Here is a 22018-nt window from a genome sequence, read left to right on the forward strand (position 1 = left end):
CTCTCCCTATGCCCTGCACTTCTCCCTATGCACTGTAGCACTCCCACACGCTACCCTCTCCTACACACTGTGCCTCACCCCACACATGACCACCGTTATCTATTGTTGCAGGTTACCATCAGAGCTGATTGCATGATTTGTTGGTGATGCCATTAGGTTGCAGGCTGCTGTTTTACTTTCAGTTAGTGGGCCCTCATACTTCAAACATTAGAAGCTGGGGAGAAGTAGTGATGGGATTAAAGACTGAAGTGCCAGTGTGAGGAATGTCACAACATAACAACGAATCCCCCAAAGAGGAATCTCTCACCTCGTAATGTGTTCAAAGTATGTGGGAATGTGTGAACTGTCCTTCAGTAACGTTTAGTGGATGACTAAAGAAATTCCCGACCCTCACTTTAAAATGATCGCTTAATTTATTTATTTAACTAAGTGGGAATTTTAACTAAACAAATAACACACGGAACACAGTAGGATTCTACTGGAATGCTGTTCAACTAAAACACCATACTCGTTCATTAACCAAAAACATAATAATAGAATTCTGTCACTCTCAAAAAATACAACCAGGTTTATGTGGCTTTCGGAAACTATTGGAGTTCTCCTGTAGATTCCGTCTGCCTGTGAGTTCTTTTAAATTTGGTACCTTTCGGTGGTTGGAAGGCAGAGTGGAGAGCTGCTCTCACCTCTCGATTTGAGAGGTGTCAGTGGCTAACTGACTGTTTTCGTTTTTGCACTTGTTTTTATACCTGAGATGATCTGTCAATTTTCCTACAACAGATTGGTCTTTTTTTTTCAACATCATCAAATTCAAATCTTATAGGTTCTTGGCAGCTGAGTGCTTGCTTTAAATTGATTGGGCAAAATTCAAACATTCAAATGCCTGAAGTCTGTTACCAAGGCAAGCCCGCTGCATCGCTTTGGATACAAATGTTTCGGACTGGGATTCTGTGTGTATATTTTGTATTTTAAACCTCCAAGTACTGAAACCAAACCAGTTTTTAAAGGGATCACACAATGTTTTGTCCTTCTAGCATTTCCTTTACATTCTGTACATCTTTATAAACTCACCTCTGCAACAAGAAGATAAGTAAGAAAAAAACACTCTATGCATGGTTTTAAAAGAGAGTTTTATTTCTGAACAGAGATAGGCGAGATTCCAGGAAGTATCTGGGACGGATGCTTTGAGTGCAGCTGGGGTCATTTGAAATGGGGTCATTCCTGTTAGGAAATGAGTTAGGGCAAGTGACGGAAGTGTGTGTAGGGGAACACTTTGATTCCAGTGATCATAACGCCGTTAGTTTCAACTTGATCATGGATAAAGATAGATCTGGTCCTCGGGTTGAGGTTCTGAACTGGAAAAAGGCCAAATTTGAAGAAATGAGAAATGATCTAAAAAGGATGGATTGGGGCAAGCTGTTCTCTGGTAAGGATGTGATTGGTAAGTGGGAGGCCTTCAAAGGAGAAATTTTGAGAGTGCAGAGTTTGTATGTTCCTGTCAGGATTAAAGGCAAAGTGAATAGGAATAAGGAACCTTGGTTCTGGAGGGATATTGCACATCTGATAAAGAAGGAGAGAGAGATATGTGACATGTATAGGCAACAGAGAACAAATAAGATGCTTGAGGAGTATATAAAGTGCAAGAAGATACTTAAGGAGGATATCAGGAGGGTTAAAAGAAGACATGAGGTTGCTTTGGCAGTCAAGGATAATCCTAAGAGCTTCTACAGGTATATTAAGAGCAAAAGGATAGTAAGGGATAAAATTGGTCCTCTTGAAGATCAGAGTGGTCGGCTATATATGGAAACAAAAGAAATGGGGGAGATATTAAATGGGTTTTTTGCATCCGTGTTTACTAAGGAAACTGGCATGGAGCCTATGGAAATAAGGCAAACATGCAGGGAGGTCATGGAACCTTTCCAGATTAAAGGGGAGGAGATGCTTGCTGTCTTGAGGCAAATCAGACTAGATAAATCCCCAGGACCGGACAAGGTCTTCCCTCGGACCTTGAAGGAGATTAGCGTTGAAATTGCAGGGGCCCTGGCAGATATATTTAAAATGTAGTATCCATGGGTGAGGTGCTGGATGATTGGAGGATAGCTCATGTTCCATTGTTTAAAAAAGGCTCAAAAAGTAATCTGGGAAATTATAGGCCGGTGAGTTTGATGTCAGTGTAGGTAAGTTATTGGAAGGTGTGATAAGGGATAGGATCTACAAATACTTGGATAGACAGGGACTTATTAGGGACAGTCAACATGGCTTTGTGCATGGTAGGTCATGTTTGACCAATCTATTAGAGTTTTTCAAGGAGGTCACAGGAAAGTGGATGAAGGGAAAGCAGTTGATGTTGGCCACATGGACTTCAGTAAGGCCTGGGAGGTTAGTTAGATTCAGTCACTAGATATATGTGGAGAGCTAGTAAATTGGGTTAGATATTGGCTCATTGGAAGAAGCCAGTGAGTGGTGGTGGAGGATTGCTTCTCTGAGTGGAGGCCTGTGACTAATGGTGTGCCACAGGGATCAGTGCTTGGTCCATTATTGTTTGTCATCTATATCAATGACCTGGATGATAATACGGTAAATTGGATCAACAAATTTGCTGATGTTACAAAGACTGGAGGCATAGTGGACAGTGAGGAAGGTTTTCAAAGCTTGCAGAGGGATTTAGACCAGCTAGAAAAATGGGCTGAAAAATGGCAGATGGAATTTAATGCAGACAGGCAATATTGCACTTTGGAAGGACAAACCAAGGTAGATCATACTAGGTAAATGGTAGGATACTGAAGAGTGTAGTAGAACAGAGAGATTTGGAAATACAGATACATAATTCCTTAAAAGTTTCGTCACAGGTAGATAGGGTCGTAAAGTGTGCTTTTGGAACATTGGCCTTTATAAATCGAAGTATTGTGTATAAGAGTTGGAATGTTATGGTGAGGTTGTATAAGACATTGATGCAGCTGAATTTAGAGTATTGTGTGCAGTTTTGGTCACCTAGTTACAGGAAGGATGTAAATAAGGTTGAAAGAGTGCAGAGAAGATTCACAAGGATGTTGCCGGGACTTGAGAAACTGAGTTACAGAGAGAGATTGAATAGATTAGGACTTTATTCCCTGGGGCATAGAAGAATAAGGGGAGATTTGGTAGAGATGTATAAGATTTTGATGGGTATAGATAGAGTGAATGCAAGCAGGCTTTTTCCACTGAGGCTAGGGGAGAAAAAATACCAGAGGGCATGGGTTAAGGGTGAAAGGAGAAAAGTTTAAAGGGAATATTGGGGGGCACTTCTTCACACAGAGAGTGGTGGGAGTGTGGAATGAGCTGCCAGATGAACTGGTAAATGCAGGCTCACTTTTAACATTTAAGAAAAACTTGGACTAGTACATGGATAAGAGGGGTGTGGAGGGATATGGTCCGGGTGCAGGTCAGTGGGACTAGATAGAAAAATGGTTCGGCACAACCAAGAAGGGCCAAAAGGAGCTGTTTCTGGGCTGTAATGTTCTATGGTTCTATGGGAAATAAAGAATATATTTCAGGGCAACAGCCTCCAGGTTAAAAAAGGAGTAATGGGCTGACAATAAATAGCATACTGAGCAGACTTCGTTCAATAGTGCCTGCAAGAGTAACAGTGGGTCAATTAGGAGTCATGGGGCCTTTTAGTGAAGGAAATGAATCGTGGAGTTCCCATTCAGAGCATTTTCAGTACTTTGTACAAGTGTATAAAATTCTAGATGAGTTGCTGTTACCAGTTTTTCTCAGTACAATACGAAGTAAAACCTACAATTTGCTCTGAGCTTGGTTTATCTAGCAAAGTCAGGATCCAAGACATACAATGACTTGACAAAGATTCTTGAAGAGCATTACTCTTCAAAGCCACTGATCATCATGGTTTAGGTTCCACTGAAGGAATCAAGTGGGAGGCAAAGGCATTTCTCAGTTTGTAGCAATCTTAAAAAGGCTGGCACGACTTTGTGAATTTGATGAGTCATTAGGAGATCCTCTTTGAGATTGTCTAGTTTGTGGTCTCCAAAGAAGGACATGTTTTATCTGTAGAGACAGTAGTAGACATATCAGATTGTGGAACTTGAATTCAATAAAAAAAATCTGGAATTAAGAATCTGCTGACGACCGTGAAACCATTGTCAAAGTATTAAATTAAAAGCGGAGGAATTTAGAGTAGCTAAGAGTAGTGGGCGAGAAGAGGATTGGGAGAGGTTTAAATGTCAACAAAGATTGACAAAGAAGTTGATAAAGAAGGGTAGGAGAAACTATGAAGCTGGGCTAGCACTTAATATAAAAAAGGATAGCAAGAGTTTTTATAAATATATAAAAAGGAAGAGGCTGGCTAGGGTGAACGTTGGTCCTTTAGAGGATGAGAAAGGGGACCTAGTGGTAGGGGATGGGGATATGGCTAAGGTATTGAATAACTTTTTTGTTTCTGTCTTCACGGAGGAGGACGTGAATAATTTGCCAGGTGTTAGTGATGGAAAGGTGGGAGGACTGGAGGGTCTTAATGACATTACTGTTACTAGAGAGGCGGTGCTCGACAGACTGGAGGGGCTGATTGTGGACAAGTCCCCAGGACCGGATGGAATGCATCCGAGGGTTCTGAAAGAAATGGCGGAGGTGATAGTGGATGCCTTGGTGGTTATTTTCCAGACGTCGCTGGATTCCGGGGAAGTGCCGGAAGATTGGAAAACGGCTAATGTTACGCCGTTGTTTAAGAAGGGTGCCAGGCAAAAGGCGGGGAATTATAGGCCGGTTAGTTTAACGTCTGTGGTAGGTAAAATGTTAGAATCCGTCATTAAGGAGGAAATTGCGAGGCATCTTGAAGGGAATTGCTTGATAGAATAGACGCAGCACGGTTTCATTAAAGGGAAGTCGTGTCTGACAAATTTACTGGAGTTCTATGAGGATGTGTCTAGGGCGGTGGATAGAGGAGAGCCGGTGGATGTGGTCTTTCTGGATTTTCAGAAGGCGTTTGACAAAGTACCTCACAAGAGGTTATTGCAGAAGGTCGAGGGACATGGAGTTGGGGGTAGGGTGTTAGCGTGGATAGAGGATTGGCTGTCAAATAGGAGGCAGAGAGTGGGGGTCAATGGGTGCTATTCGGATTGGCGGATGGTGACTAGTGGAGTGCCCCAGGGGTCGGTGCTGGGGCCTCAGCTATTTACCATTTATATAGATGATCTGGAGGAGGGAACCGAGTGTAGGGTGTCGAAATTTGCTGATGACACCAAGATTGGTGCAACGGCAAATTGTGCGGAGGGTGTGGAGAGTCTACAGAAGGATCTAGATAGGCTGGGCGAATGGGCCAGGAAATGGCAAATGGAATTTAATGTTGGCAAGTGTGAGGTGGTCCACTTTGGTAGGAATAATGGTAGGAAGGACTATTACTTACGTGGCGAAAAACTGCAGCAGGCGACGGTGCAGAGGGACCTCGGGGTCCTTGTGCATGAGTCGCAAAAACCCAGCTTGCAGGTGCAGCAGGTGGTCAGGAAGGCGAATGGGATGCTGGCCTTCATAGCGAGGGGGATTGAATATAAAAGTAGGGAGGTCTTGCTGCAGCTGTATAGGGCATTGGTGAGGCCGCAGCTGGAGTACTGTGTGCAGTTTTGGGCGCCGCACCTGCGCAAAGATATTTTGGTCTTGGAGGGAGTGCAGAGGAGGTTTACTAGGCTGATACCGGAGTTGAGGGGGTTGAGCTATGAGGAGAGGCTGAATAAACTAGGCTTGTACTCGTTAGAGTTTAGAAGAATGAGGGGAGATCTCATTGAGACATATAAGATGATGAATGGGCTGGATAGGATAGAGGTGGAGAGACTCTTCCCGCTCAGAAAGGACAGTAGGACTAGGGGGCACAGCCTCAAGATAAAGGGGGGGCGGTTTAGAACGGAGTTGAGGAGGAACTTCTTCACTCAAAGGGTGGTGAATCTCTGGAATTCTCTGCCCGTTGAAGTGGTGGAGGCTGCCTCGCTAAATATTTTTAAGACGCGGGTTGATGGGTTTTTGATAAGAGAGGGGATTAAGGGTTATGGGGAGAGGGCGGGAAAGTGGAACTGAGCCACGACAGATCAGCCATGATCTTATTGAATGGCGGGGCAGGCTCGAAGGGCTAGATGGCCTACTCCTGCTCCTATTTCTTATGTTCTTATGTTATGTTCTTAATTGTCGGAAAAACTCATCTTGTTCACTAATGTCCTTACCTGGTCTGGCCTACAGGTGACTCCAGATCCACAGAGGTGTGGTTGACTGAATAAGGACAACTAGGGATGGGCAATAAATGCTGGCCAGTCAGCGATGACCCATGCCCCACGAATGGATAAAAAAAGTTGTCACAGTATGCCTGACTCCTGTCTTTATCATGGCATCCCATTGACCTCCCGGTTCATTCCTGAGTGTGCAATGTGGCTACTTTCATCTGGACTACAGTCAGGGGATGGGTAGGTTGGTGATGGGAAGGGAGAGAGGCTGTCAACCCAGAATGTTAACCTCTGGCTCTCCTGGCCTCCCACTTGAGGCTCAGGCTCTCAGGCCTGTGGGAAGAACAGAGATCCAGGTTGGAGACAAAATCCACCTCCAAGCCCATTCCCCATCCCCAGTACTAAAGGTTACTGTGCACAGTGAGAATCAACTCTTTGTGGATTGTAACAATGATTTACTGGTGACATTTTAGAGGGACATTTTGTGCCCTCTTCTCCCTAACTCACGCTGGTATACTGCACCCGTGCCAACTCAATGCTCCTACAATTTCTTAATGTTTCTAGGCCTCTTGCTGTTGGAGTGAGCTCCAGATGCCTCAGTGTCATCTGGAGATGCCAGTTCTGGAGGCCTGTCATTGTCTGAGCCATGTTGACAATGCCCTCAGCCATAGACTGGGTCGAGCTCTGGAATACTTCAGCAGTGTCCCTCTTCTTCTGAATCATGTCCATGTGTGACTGGGATCTGCTGTCGTGGGTCTCGGCCATGGGCATCATAGAATGAGCCAAACCTTGGACATCATCAGACATGGCTTGGTTGTCTTGCCCCAGGCTTTCCACTGCAGTTGTCATCCTTGCAGCATTGGCCTGCGTAACACACATTGCGGCACCATTGTGGCAGGACAAGGCTTCCGACCCCTTCAGATGGCCTTGCAACTGCTGGATTTTGCTGGCAATCTCTCCTGTAGTTCTTCCAGAGGATCAACATGTGCCTTGCGGCAGCTGGTCCCTGGGAGCAGTCCTCTGAATGCTGGCTCACTGGGCACCTATCTCCACCTGATTTGCAGCAGCAGCTGTGTAGTGCTTACCAGAGAGTGGCCCAGAAGCCAGACTCAGCAAAGAACACCCGGGAAGCCAGATTCAGCAGAGAGCACCCGGGAAGCCAGATTCAGCAGAGAGTTCCCGGGAAGCCAGATTCAGCAGAGAGTTCCCGGGAAGCCAGATTCAGCAGAGAGCACCCAGGAAGCCAGACTCAGCAGAGAGCACCCGGGAAGCCAGACTCAGCAGAGAGCACCCGGGAAGCCAGACTCAGCAGAGAGCACCCGGGAAGCCAGACTCAGCAGAGAGCACCCGGGAAGCCAGATTCAGCAGAGAGTTCCCGGGAAGCCAGACTCAGCAGAGAGCACCCGGGAAGCCAGACTCAGCGGAGAGTTCCCGGGAAGCCAGACTCAGCAGAGAGCACCCGGGAAGCCAGACTCAGCAGAGAGCACCCGGGAAGCCAGATTCAGCAGAGAGCACCCGGGAAGCCAGATTCAGCAGAGAGCACCCGGGAAGCCAGATTCAGCAGAGAGCACCCGGGAAGCCAGACTCAGCGGAGAGTTCCCGGGAAGCCAGATTCAGCAGAGAGCACCCGGGAAGCCAGATTCAGCAGAGAGCACCCGGGAAGCCAGACTCAGCAGAGAGCACCCGGGAAGCCAGATTCAGCAGAGAGCACCCGGGAAGCCAGACTCAGCAGAGAGCACCCGGGAAGCCAGACTCAGCAGAGAGCACCCGGGAAGCCAGACTCAGCAGAGAGCACCCGGGAAGCCAGACTCAGCAGAGAGCACCCGGGAAGCCAGACTCAGCAGAGAGCACCCGGGAAGCCAGACTCAGCAGAGAGCACCCGGGAAGCCAGACTCAGCGGAGAGTTCCCGGGAAGCCAGACTCAGCAGAGAGTTCCCGGGAAGCCAGATTCAGCAGAGAGCACCCGGGAAGCCAGACTCAGCGGAGAGTTCCCGGGAAGCCAGACTCAGCAGAGAGCACCCGGGAAGCCAGACTCAGCGGAGAGTTCCCGGGAAGCCAGACTCAGCAGAGAGTTCCCGGGAAGCCAGATTCAGCAGAGAGCACCCGGGAAGCCAGACTCAGCAGAGAGCACCCAGGAAGCCAGACTCAGCAGAGAGCACCCGGGAAGCCAGAGTCAGCAGAGAGCACCCGGGAAGCCAGACTCAGCAGAGAGCACCCGGGAAGCCAGACTCAGCAGAGAGTTCCCGGGAAGCCAGACTCAGCAGAGAGCACCCAAGAAGGCAGATTGCTAACATTTCCCATGAGATGAGTGTCTCTGTGCTGGTGCTGGTGAAAGCAGTGCTGAGAATTCAGTGTCCTCCCTGGGGCTGAACTCTGGGATGCTCTGAGGGCTTGGGTGGGACCTATGACCCTGGATGGGCCGACCTCATCTGATGGAAGTCCTGGAAGAGAAATGAGATGGGGTCAGTTTTTGGGGGTATGAAGGGTGTGTAGACTCACTTGAGATGGGTCATCAGGGGAATGGTGCATTGGACTCATACTTGCCCGAGTCAGGGATGCTGACATCGACAGGATGTTGATAAGCAAATCAGGTACTGCCTGTTTCATCGAATCCCTACAGTGCAGAAGAAGGCCATTCAGCCCGTCGGGTCTGCACCAACTTTCTGTCCAAGTATATTACTCAGGCCCTCACCTGTTATCCCACACATTTAGCATGGCCAATCCATCTAACCTGCTCTTCTTTGGAGTGTGAGTGAAATCGGAGCACCCGGAGGAAATCCATACACGGGGAGAAGATGCAGATTCCACACAGACCTAAGGCTGGTATTGAACCTGGCTCCCTGGTGCTGCAAAGCAGCCTTTTTATCATTTTTTTCCCCTTGACTCTATTTGCTGCTTTTTTTCTGTTTGTACATGCTGTCCTTTCCTGTCACATTCTGGGTATCATTACCTAAATAGCTGCCTTGCAACGCCGTCACCTCCTTTTGCTTTGTAAGCCAATGTTTCCCCTCTCCAGAACCAGCCCAGCCTTCTGTTTATTTTAAATCTACTCTATGTCCCAAGTTATGTGGCTTACGTGATCACTGCTCCCAGCACAGTTCGGATGTAGGCTGCCCAGATATGAAGTCGATAGAGAGAAACTATTTCCTCTGGTGAGGGTTTGTCTAGAACAAGAGGGCTGAGCCTCCAATTTGGAGCCAGGCCACTCAGAAGCAAGATTAAAGCAAAACCCTGCGGATGCTGGAAATGTGAAATAAAAACAAAAAGCAGTGGAAACACTCAGCGTGTCCGGCAACATCTGGAAAGAGAAACATTTTCAGAGAGTCATATAGAGTCGCAATGTTAACACTTCCTCTCCCCCCGCCGCAGAGATTTGCTTTTATTTATTTAGATATTATACTGCTGGGTGGGGGGAGCGGGGAGCAAAATGGAAGATCATTGATCGGTGTGAGCTAGAGATTGCACAATAATGTTTAGGGCTCAAGGCAAAGGAAGTGTTAATGGCATTATGAAAGACGAGAGAAAGTGATAATACTGGGATAAAGACAAGAGCAGAATGTGTTAACAGGACAATAAAGATCAGTGCTCAGTGAAAGCAAAGCTGAAGAACAAGTCACAATCACTCAGAAATCATAAGAACATAAGAAATAGGAGCAGGAGTAGGCCATCTAGCCCTTCGAGCCTGCCCCGCCATTCAATAAGATCATGGCTGATCTGTCGTAGCTCAGTTCCACTTTCCCGCCCTCTCCCCATAACCCTTAATCCCCTCTCTTATCAAGAACCCATCAACCCGCTTCTTAAAAATATTTAGCGAGGCAGCCTCCACCACTTCAACGGGCAGAGAATTCCAGAGATTCACCACCCTTTGAGTGAAGAAGTTCCTCCTCAACTCCGTTCTAAACCGCCTCCCCTTTATCTTGAGGCTGTGCCCCCTAGTCCTACTGTCCTTTCTGAGCGGGAAGAGTCTCTCCACCTCTATCCTATCCATCCCATTCATCATCTTATACGTCTCAATGAGATCTCCCCTCATTCTTCTAAACTCTAACGAGTACAAGCCTAGTTTATTCAGCCTCTCCTCATAGCTCAATCCCCTCAACTCCGGTATCAGCCTAGTAAACCTCCTCTGCACTCCCTCCAGGGCCAAAATATCCTTGCGCAGGTGCGGCGCCCAAAACTGCACACAGTACTCCAGCTGCGGCCTCACCAATGCCCTATACAGCTGCAGCAAGACCTCCCTACTTTTATATTCAATCCCCCTCGCTATGAAGGCCACTTCATCAAATCACTTCACACAGTGCAGAGTGGAAACCTAGAACTCCTCACAAACAACAGTGCTGGAGTTAGCTGAACATTTTGGATGTGTATTTGTGTGCATGCGTGTGCACATATGTGTGTGTGTGTAAGTGAGTTTGTATGTGTGTGCACATATGTATGTATGTGTGTGTGTGCGCATGTGTATGTATGTGTGTGTGCGTGCATGGGAGGCTTCTGGATCAGTACACGAATAGGGAGGGAACAGAGGGGTTCAGACCAAATAAAGACAGAAGGTTTTTTTTCTTTAGTTAGGGCATCATGATCAGCACAGAACCGAAGGGCCAATGGGCCTGTTCCTGTGCTATACTGTTCCTTGTTCTTTCTTTGTGTGCGTGTGATGGTTCACACAATGTGAATTTATTACGATATTGTACTAGCTGTTTTAGTGAGACCATCACCATTCAGTCAGTAATCTCCAGTCTCTTCCCTCAGGTGAAGAGCAGAAGCAGCGAGGAGTTATTGCCAAAGGCTGGAGGCAGCCTGGCCTCAAGCTCATCGAGACTGAAGAAGACTGTTACCATGGGAACCATCTCTGAGCTCACTGAGGACAAGGCAAAGAATATCTCAGGTAGGGGATCACCAGATCAGGGCAGTTTCCTGCAGCATGCAGAGAATAGTTGAGCTATTGGCTGATACATTATAGACACAGTCAGCACTGCCTGCCAGCTGTGACTGGGCTGGAGATGTTGGAGGTCTTGCCAGCAGCACGAGTCCCACATCACTGATTTTAACCAAGGCCTAATGTGTCAGTCATACACTGAGCTGGACAGAGACAGGTCTTCCCAGGATCAAGGTCCTGTCCACCAAGACCTGCTGGCCAGTCACAGGCAGGCAGCACTATTGAATAGCAGTGCCACCAAGACATGGCGGTTGCTGTCAGTACGACACCCACCTAAAGCTTCGGAAAGTCGCTGGGACCCAAGACACAGTTGAGTGAAGGAAGGAGGCGGTAACATCACAGGGTGGGGGCAGTGTGGAAGGGGATTCAGTAGCAAGGCGAAGGCTCTCATTGCCCAGCCCCCTTCCCTATGCCAGGTTCCTCAATCAAGCATTCAAGCAACTCTGTACCGGTTCGCATATCGTCCTCCCACGTGGCAAGCCCCCCCGCCTGGCCCTGGGTCATGAGGTTAATAGCAGCAGCTGTGGGATGAGGCCTTCAAGGAGGCAGCACTTACCCACTTAATGGCTTCAAGTGGCAGCAGAGCAGGACGTGGTCGAGGCTCTTGAGCAGACAGTCAGAGTTTGAGAAAAGCACAAACCAGAGCTCCAGGTACTTGGTATCCAACATTCTGATTCTCCCCACATCCCTTCAAGCCCCGCATTGATGGCATCTCTCTGCAATAAATGGGGGAGGACTGTGGAACTGGCATTCCAGCTTGGGGGTACAGGATTCTAGTTTGGGGGAATCTGCTTCCAGTTTGGAGGAATGTGGTTCCAGACTGAAGGGAACGGGGGGTAACTGGTTTGGAGAAATGGAATTCTGGTTTGAGGGAATGTGAATCTGGTTTGAGGGATTGGGATTCCAGTTTGAGGTAACAGAATTCCGGTTTAGGATAACAGGATTCCAAACTGCTGGAAACGGATACTGGTTTAGTGAAAAAAGTATTCCAATATAGGGAGAGTGAGATACTGGTTTAGGGGGGAATGACATTCCACAATGGCGGGGAATGAGATTCGGACTGGGCTAATGGCATTCCACATTTTGCGGGAGCAAGATCCTGGTTTCAGGGAGTGGGATTCCAGATTGAGCAGTACAGGATTCCGGATTTGGGATGACTGATCCCTGCTGATTTTTAGCCTCAAATCCCATTCCTTCGTGCTCCCCATATCATTCCCAGAGAAACCAAAAACCTGTCAATCTCTGTGCTCAATCAGTGACTGATGATCCACAATTCCAAAGATTCAAGATCTATTTAAAATAAATAGTAACAGTTCGCCCTGTCCAATCCTGTGCCCCTCCTCCCAGGGGCGTAAACCCCACCCCTGGAGCTTGTGACCCTCCCTCTCCCAGCACCAATGACACCCACCAGCACCCTCCACCCACCCCCTGCCCCAAGCCAGTGACCCTCCTCCCCAGAGTGTTTCTATAAACAGCAGACTTACTTTCTTTTAAGTTTAAAGTTTATGAGTGTCACAAGTAGGCTTACATTAACACTGCAATGAAGTTACTGTGAAAATCCCCTAGTCGCCGCACTCTGGCGCCTGTTTGGGTACACCGAGGGAGAATTTAGCATGGCTGATGGAGCTAACCAACACTTCTTTCAGACTGTAGGAGGAAATCTGAGCACCTGGAGGAAACCCACGCAGACACGGGGAGAACATGCAGCCTCTAGACAGATAGTGACCCAAGCTGGGAATCAAACCGAGGTTCCTATGAGGAAATAGTGCTAACCACTGTGCCTCTATGCTGCCCCATATAGAATGCACTCTTTCTATCAGCATCAGTCTTTCTATGGACAGCAGTCTTGCTAAGAGCAAAGTACAGTACAGGAAAAGGCCCTTTGGCCCTCCAAGCCTGTGCCAATCATGATGCCCCAGTTAAACTTAAAAAAAACCTTCTGCCCCTACTTGGTCATTATCCCTCTATTCTCTCCTTAACTATGGGCCCTTCCAGATGTATTTAAATGTTGTTAATGTGTCTGCTTCCACCACATCCTCTGGCAGCACGCTCCAGGTGCCCACCACTCTCTGTGTGAAAAATATCCCCTGTACATCTCTGTTAAAATTTCCTCCTCTCACCTTGAACCTGTGCCCTCTTGTAATTGACACTTTCACCCTGGGGAAAAAGCCTCTGAATATCCAAGACATAGTAAGAAGTCTCAAAACACCAGGTTAAAGTCCAACAGGTTTATTTGGTAGCACAAGCCACAAGCTTTTGGAGCGCTGCCCCTTCATCAGGTGAGTCTCCTGATGAAGGGGCAGTGCTCCGAAAGCTAGTGACGTTTGCTACCAAATAAACCTGTTGGACTTTAACCTGGCGTTGTGAGACTTCTCACTGTGTTTACCCCAGTCCAACGCCGGCATCCCCACATCATACCCAAGACATAGACAGCAGCCTTTCTACAGGCAGCTGTATTTATGTCCAGTAACACACAGTGTGAACAGTAAGGTTCACTGAAATCCTCAAACACATTCCCATTCCAGCACAAGGCCCAGTCCAACTCATCACAGGGAACAATTCGAACCTTTGAGAGAGGGCGAGAAGAATGAAAATACAATTGAGAAAGGAACGATTCAGCTGGGTTTAGCATCAAGTGTTGGGAATGAAAGGGCTGAATGTTATTGAGAGTCGTTTAGGATTGGCCTTTCACTTGGAATCAGGCAGTTTGAAAAACGTCACTCAAAGCATCAGACCCACCTCTAGCCCTTGGTCAGTCTGAATGTAGAATGTGTTTGGGATATCTCTGCTCCTCCTCCAAACGTACAGCTACACATCACATCTCCCAGACTAACAAACGCTGCCCAGGGCAGTTGGCGAAAATGGGAAATCAACCTGGAAAGGCAGAGGATCAGGAACAAGGTTTGGGATTCTTGCCTGAGATTTTGTTTGTGGTATTGATGCCAGGAGTGTGAGATGGAGTGCAAGTAAAAATGAGAGAGTGTGTGTAACAGTGAGAGTAACAGTGAAAGCAACAGTGAGACAGAGTGAGAGTAACAGTGAGACAGGGTGAGAGTAACAGTGAGATAGAGTGAGAGTAACAATGAGAGTAATAGTGAGACAGAGTGAGAGTAACAGTGACAATAACAGTGAGACAGAATGAGAGTAACTGAGAGTAACAGTGAGAAAGAGTGAGAGTAGCAGTGAGACAGAGTAAGAGTAACAGTGAGAGTAACAGTGAGACAAAGTGGGAGTAGCAACGAGCGGGAGTGAGAGTAACAGTGAGACACAGTGAGAATAACAGTGAGACACTGTGAGAATAACAGTGAGACAGAGTGAGAGTAACAGTGAGAGTAACAAGGAGACAAATTGCTGAATTTTACCATGGGATTTGTAGCTGGCAGGACACAGAGTCAGCAGACAGAGTGAGAGTAGCAGTGAGCGTAACAGTGAGACAGAGTGGGAGTAACAGTGAGACAGAGTGAGAGTAACAGTGAGAGTAACAGTGAGATAGAGTGAGAGTAACAGTGAGACAGAGTGGGAGTAACAGTGAGACAGAGTGGGAGTAACTGAGAGTAACAGTGAACCAGAGTGAGAGTAACAGAGAGACAGAGTGAGAGTAACAGTGAGAGTAAAAGTGAGAAGGCGTATGGTGTACTGGCCTTCATTAATCGAGGGATTGAGTTTAGGAGTCGGGAGGTAATGCTGCAACTTTATAGGACCCTTGTCAGACCCCACTTGGAGTACTGTGCACAGTTCTGGTCGCCTCACTACAGGAAGGATGTGGAAGCTATTGAGAGGGTGCAGAGGAGATTTACAAGGATGTTGCCTGGATTGGGAGGCATGCCTTATGAAGATAGGTTGAGGGAGCTAGGTCTCTTCTCCCTGGAGAGACAAAGGTTGAGAGGTGACCTGATAGAGGTTTATAAAATGTTGAGAGGAATAGATAGAGTGGATTCTCGGAGGCTATTTCCCAGGGCTGAAATGGTTGCTACGAGAGGACACAGGTTTAAGGTGCTGGGAAGCAAGTACAGAGGAGATGTTAGGGGAAAGTTTTTCACTCAGAGGGTGGTGAGTGAGTGGAATCGGCTGCCGTCAGTGGTGGTAGAGGTGAACTCACTGGGGTCTTTTAAAAGACTTCTGGATGAGTATATAGGATCTAATGGCATTGGAAGTTACAGATAGTTCTATGGCTTGGTAGGTATAGATGTGATTGGCGCAACTTGTGGGCCGAAGGGCCTGTTTGTGTTGTAGTGTTCTATGTTCTATGAGACAGAGTGAGAGTAACAGTGAGAGTAATAGTGAGACAGCATGAGAGTAACAGTAAGACAGAGTGGGAGTAACAGTGAGGCAGAGTGAGAGTAAAAGTGAGACAGAGTGAGAGTAACAGTGAGACAGAGTGAAAGTAACAGCGAGAGTAACAGTGAGACAGAGTGAGAGTAACAGTGAGACAGAGTGAAAGTAACAGCGAGAGTAACAGTCAGACAGAGTGAGAGTAACAGTGACGCAGAGCGAGAGTAACAGTGAGACAGAGTGAAAGTAACAGCGAGAGTAACAGTGAGACAGAGTGAGAGTAACAGTGACGCAGAGCGAGAGTAACAGTGAGACAGAGTGAAAGTAACAGTGAGAGTAACAGTGAGACAGAGTGAGAGTAATAGTGAGACAGAGTGAGAGTAACAGTGGGAATACCAGTGAGACAGATTGGGAGTAACATTGAGATAGACTGAGAGTAGCAGTGAGAGTAACAGTGAAACTGAGTGGGAGTAACAGTGAGAGCAACAGTGAGACAGTGGGAATAACAGTGAGAGTAACAGTGAGACACAGTGAGAGTAACAGTGAGACAGTGCGAGTAACTGAGTGTTGTTTGGGTAAAATGATCAGGAATAATTAGGAAAGAAGGCACAGCCTAGAAGGGCCAAAAGGCCTGTTTCTGTACTGTTCTATGGTTCTATGGGAAAGGATTGAATGGAAAATTGCCAATTTGGTTTTTCTGCGCCGTGGAAACGCCATCTCTATGAAGTGCTAAATTTCTCTCTATAATCAGTGATCTCTGGTGAAATGCATTTGCCAAGAATCAGCAGTGGCTGTCAGTTGTCTGTGCCTCCAGGACTGTCAGTAACCTGTCCCTCCTGTGGCTCAGTCCAAATGTGACTGTCCCAGTGTCAAGGGATTTAGGTGAGATTGGCTTTGATTTGATGCCACGCATCTCTGGCTCTGGCTGAAACACCCAGCTGAATGAATCAGTATGTGCCTCTTAGCAGCAATAGCAAAAAGAACGCTGGCACCTCGAAAGCTCCAGGAGTTATTCTGTTCATTTGAAATCTGGGCCGGAGTGGGAGGAGAGTCCCGGCGGGAGTGCGGGTGTGGTGGGGGGAGAGTCCAGCCAGAGTGGGAGGGTGTGGATGAGGGATATCCAGCCAGAGGGCGGGTGGTGTCTGGCTGGAGCAGGGGAAGAGAGCCCAGCTGGAGTGGGGGTGAGGGGTGGGGGGGTGTCCGGCTGGAGTTGGGGTGGGGCAGGTGTGTCCAGTCAGAGTGAGGGGAGGGGGTGGGGGGGTGTGTGTGACCAGAGTGGGGGCTGGGGGGGAGAGTCCGGCTGGAGTGAGGGTGAGGGGGGTAGGGGAGTTCGGCTGGAGTGGGGGGAGGGTTTCCGATGGAACTGGGGGGGAGGGGGAGAGAGTCCGGCCGGAGTGTTGGGGGGAGAGTCCGGCTGGAATGGGGGTGTGGTGGGGTAGAGAGTCCGGCCGGAGTGAGCAGGGGAGAGTCCGGCTGGAATGGGGGTGTGGTGGGGTAGAGAGTCCGGCCGGAGTGAGCAGGGGAGAGTCCGGCTGGAATGGGGGTGTGGTGGGGTAGAGAGTCCGGCCGGAGTGAGCAGGGGAGAGTCCGGCTGGAATGGGGGTGTGGTGGGGGAGAGAGTCCGGCCGGAGTGAGCAGGGGAGAGTCCGGCTGGAATGGGGGTGTGGTGGGGGAGAGAGTCCGGCCGGAGTGTTGGGGGGAGAGTCCGGCTGGAATGGGGGTGTGGTGGGGGAGAGAGTCCGGCCGGAGTGAGCAGGGGAGAGTCCGGCTGGAATGGGGGTGTGGTGGGGTAGAGAGTCCGGCCGGAGTGAGCAGGGGAGAGTCCGGCTGGAATGGGGGTGTGGTGGGGGAGAGAGTCCGGCCGGAGTGTGGGGGGGAGAGTCCGGCTGGAATGGGGGTGTGGTGGGGGAGAGAGTCTGGCCGGAGTGTTGGGGGGAGAGTCCGGCTGGAATGGGGGTGTGGTGGGGGAGAGAGTCCAGCCGGAGTGTGGGGGGGAGAGTCCGGCTGGAATGGGGGTGTGTGGGGGAGAGAGTCCGGCCGGAGTGAGCAGGGGAGAGTCCGGCTGGAATGGGGGTGTGGTGGGGGAGAGAGTCTGGCCGGAGTGTTGGGGGGAGAGTCCGGCTGGAATGGGGGTGTGGTGGGGGAGAGAGTCCGGCCGGAGTGAGCAGGGGAGAGTCCGGCTGGAATGGGGGTGTGGTGGGGGAGAGAGTCCGGCCGGAGTGTTGGGGGGAGAGTCCGGCTGGAATGGGGGTGTGGTGGGGTAGAGAGTCCGGCCGGAGTGTTGGGGGGAGAGTCTGGCTGGAATGGGGTGGGGGGGGAATCCAGCCGGAGTTGGGGGAGGGACCAGTGGGGTGTCCAGTGTGCAGTGAGGGGCAGGGAGCAATGTGTATTTGAGGAAGTGTCCAGTGGGGCTTACTCTCCCACAGACAGTATCAGAGTAAATTGACACCCTGTGACATGGTGCTGTTACAGATCAGGCTGATGTAATGGAGAGAGTGAGAGCAGCTATTGTTCAATGAGACTCGCCATTGTCTCCATTGCTGTGAATGTTTGGAATAAATACCAGGGAAATGTTCTGCAAAATGCCATGCACCCTGTAGCTGTCTTTTCTATTGGAAACAGCTATCGCAGCTCACTTACTAATGTAAAAGTTCGTTTACAGAGAGCGGGGAAGTGGCGGTGTAGTGGTATTGTCACTGGACTGGTAATCCAGACAGCCAGGGTAATACTCTGGGGACCTGGTTTCAAATCTCACCATAGCAGATGGTGAATTTAGAATTCAGTAAAAATCTACTGATTATTATTGTCAATAGTTGTTAAAACCCATCCTGTTCTCACCCAGTCTGGCCTATCTGTGACTCCAGACAATCTGGTTAAGTCTAACAGACCTTTGAAATGACCTAGTTGGAGGGAAATTAGGGATAGGTATTAAATTTTGGCCCAGCCAGCAGTGCCCACATCCAATGAATTCCAGAGGCTAGGATGCAAGGAAAACCTTGTGCCCTCTTCCTACCCCAACTCTACTCTTTCATCCATGAATCTTCCCACTTCAGAGACTTGAACACAATCTGAAATTGAAATAAAGGAAATTACCGAGGTACAAGGCACACGTCGTCTAGAATAAATTGGGGAAGTACATTAAAAGGCATGGCTAAAATTTAAGGAACAAATGTATGCATTCCTTTCTGGTGCAAAAAGATAACAAGAAAAACAGCCCAACCATGGCTAACAAAATGAAATTAAGGAAAGTATTCTATCCAAAGAGGAGTCAGATAAATTTGCTGAAAAAAGTAGCAAGCCTGGGGATTGGGAATAGTTCAGAATTCAGCAAAGGAGACATTGATTAAGAGGGAATAGAGAATGAGAACAGTTTTAGTTCTGTCTGCATGTAGGAAGACACAGATAACTTCCCAGAAATACGAGGGAAACAAGGGTCTAGCCAGAAGGAGGAATTGAAGGAAATTAGTAGAAATATAGTGCTGGAGAAATTAATAGGCGATAAATCCCCACAACCAATAATCGACATCCCAGGGTACTAAAGGAGGTGGGTATGGAAGAAGTGGATGGATTGATTGCTATCCTCTAAAACTCCGTAGATTCTGGAACAGTCCCGGCAGATTGCAGAAGGGGTTAAAATCATTGAACGCAGCAGAGTTCCCCTGAGAAACTTGCTGTGAAGTTCCCACGGCTACAGATGGGCTCACAAACAAGCTGAAAAATAGACAAGAGGGTGAGAACTGGAATGACCCACAAGGAGAATTGCCTTATCAGCCAGTGTCTGCAGATGTGGATGTTTGGATGGTGTGGCCATGTAGGTGTGTTTCATTAATAAAGTCACTCTGCTGGGCAGTTCAGGAATTGCTTTCCCTGATTTGGATTGGTCCTGTGTCTTTGAGGCCTGATAGGCTGGAGTCAGGGTTAGCTGCTGGACAATAGGATTGTCGTGTGCTGCTCATGTAGCTCAGTTGGACCATCTGGATTGCCTTGTCTAAGGTTAGATCATCTTTAGCTAGTCGGTGGTCAGAGAGTGAATCATCTGCAACACGCACTATGGTTCTGTCTCAAATGAACCCAGACTTTATCCCTATATTCACACCCATCTTCCAGCCTGTGGAGATCATTTATGAAGCAATTGACAGCTTCCCCAGTCAGTCAGAATTGACAGTTCCTCACTCAGTCAGAATTGACAGTTCCTCACTCAGTCAGAATTGACAGTTCCTCACTCAGTCAGAATTGACAGTTCCTCACTCAGTCGGAATTGACAGTTCCTCACTCAGTCGGAATTGACAGTTCCTCACTCAGTCAGAATTGACAGGTTCCTCACTCAGTCGGAATTGACAGTTCCTCACTCAGTCAGAATTGACAGTTCCTCACTCAGTCAGAATTGACAGTTCCTCACTCAGTCAGAATTGACAGGTTCCTCACTCAGTCAGAATTGACAGTTCCTCACTCAGTCAGAATTGACAGTTCCTCACTCAGTCAGAATTGACAGGTTCCTCACTCAGTCGGAATTGACAGTTCCTCACTCAGTCAGAATTGACAGTTCCTCACTCAGTCAGAATTGACAGGTTCCTCACTCAGTCAGAATTGACAGTTCCTCACTCAGTCAGAATTGACAGTTCCTCACTCAGTCAGAATTGACAGTTCCTCACTCAGTCAGAATTGACAGGTTCCTCACTCAGTCAGAATTGACAGTTCCTCACTCAGTCAGAATTGACAGTTCCTCACTCAGTCAGAATTGACAGGTTCCTCAGTCAGTCAGAATTGACAGTTCCTCACTCAGTCGGAATTGACAGGTTCCTCACTCAGTCAGAATTGGCAGTTCCTCACTCAGTCGGAATTGACAGTTCCTCAGTCAGTCGGAATTGACAGGTTCCAAGTCAGTCGGAATTGACACGTTCCAAGTCAGTCAGAATTGGCTTTCTCCAATATTTTGTTGGCTCTAAAGTTGAAACAAATGGCACAGGATTTTAAAATCTCCTCAAATTTGGCGGATGACTTACTAATATTCTGTTGTGCAATGATGCCACTTGCAATTAACCCTGTTGAGTAAAGGAGTGTGTTTATTTGTTCCTCTCCTGATTTTTTGCGGGTTAGGTTGATTGGCCATGCTAAATTGACCCTAATGTCAGGGGTAAATGAGGGTTACAGGAATAGCGTTTGGGTGAGATTGTGGTCCGTACTGTCTCGATGGGCCAAATGGCCCCCTTCTGTACTGTGAGGATTTATGATTCTATGATATGTAAAACTGAAGCACTTCTGTATCCTGGAATTCCTTCTCTCCATAGATGCCAATTTTGTGACTGGCTTAGGCCTTGGGTGAGTCCCAATGGAGTAGAAAGTTTGGAATTGTGATCATTGTTGAAGATTTTTAAGGTGCGGGTGCAACTTTAAGAGCTTACCCCAGTGACGGGGAATCTCGGCCAGTGAGTGGGCCACATGAGTAGCTCTCCTTCATCTCAGTGGGTCGCAAGATTGAAATCAGGCTTGTTCACTAACCATGACCCCATGAATTAGATTAAATACATTTAATACATGCTGAATATTTCATAATGAGGTATAGAAAATGCTTAACCATTCATATATCAATAGAACTGTCATCAACTTCAAATGGTAAAAACTAAACAAATAATTACACTTTAGACGCAGAGGGAGCTCACGGCTCTTGCAGTCAATGTTGTGAACCATCAGCACACACCTCATTTCACTTCTCTGTGCTTTACGTGTGAACCACTTCAATAAGAAAAAATCCAGGGATGGAAATCAACAAAATGTGGCAACCCTGTGGTCAGCAAAATGTCTGGTGATCCGCAATCAGAGCTCAGGTGGGCCATACGTGCCCCTCCTCTGCGTAAAGAACAAGGAACATTCCAGCGCAGTACAGGCCCTTCGGCCCTCGATGTTGCGCCGACCAGTGGAACCAATCTAATGACCCTCTAACCTAAACTATTCCAGTGTTATCCATATGCCTATCCACTGACCATTTGAGCTCCCTTAAAGTTGGCGAGTCCACAACTGCTGCAGGCAGGGCATTCCACGCCCTTACCACCCTCTGAGTAAAGAACCTACCTCTGACATCCGTCCTATAATTATCACCCCTTAATTTAAAGCTATGTCCCCTTGTGTTAGCCATCACCATCCGAGGAAAAAGGCTCTCACTGTCCACCCTATCCAATCCTTTGATCATCTTGTATGCCTCAATTAGGTCACCTCTTAACCTTCTTCTCTCTAATGAAAATAACCTCAAGTCCCTCAGCCTTTCCTCATAAGACCTTCCCACCATACCAGGCAACATCCTGGTAAACCTCCTCTGCACCCTTTCCAATGCCCCCGCATCTTTCTTATAATACAGTGACCAGAACTGTACACAATATTCCAAGTGCGGCCGCACCAGAGTTTTGTACAGTTGCAACATGACCTCACCGCTCCGAAATTCAATCCCTCTACCAATAAAAGCTAACACACCGTATGCCTTCTTAACAACCTTATCAGCCTGGGTGCCAACTTTCAGGGATCTATGCACATGTACCCTGAGATCTCTCTGCTCATCCACACTACTAAGAGTCCTTCCATTAGCTCTATATTCTGTACTCCTGTTACTCTTACCAAAGTGAAT

The 22018-nt window shown here is 48.0% G+C and overlaps 1 protein-coding gene across 1 annotated transcript in view; it reads left to right on the forward strand.

The window, feature by feature from the left end:
* LOC145339202 (cytospin-B-like) overlaps positions 1-22018 on the forward strand; it is a 71164-nt gene that overhangs the window by 25985 nt on the left and 23161 nt on the right. Inside the window, exon 3 of the mRNA XM_080183591.1 lies at positions 10944-11079. Within this exon, the coding sequence (XP_080039717.1) occupies positions 10944-11079 (136 nt within the window). The remainder of the gene's footprint in view (positions 1-10943; positions 11080-22018) is intronic.

Source organism: Carcharhinus amblyrhynchos, unplaced genomic scaffold, assembly GCF_965287045.1.
Source record: "Carcharhinus amblyrhynchos unplaced genomic scaffold, sCarAmb.v2.hapA chromosome_341, whole genome shotgun sequence".
Classification (NCBI taxonomy): Eukaryota; Metazoa; Chordata; class Chondrichthyes; order Carcharhiniformes; family Carcharhinidae; genus Carcharhinus; species Carcharhinus amblyrhynchos.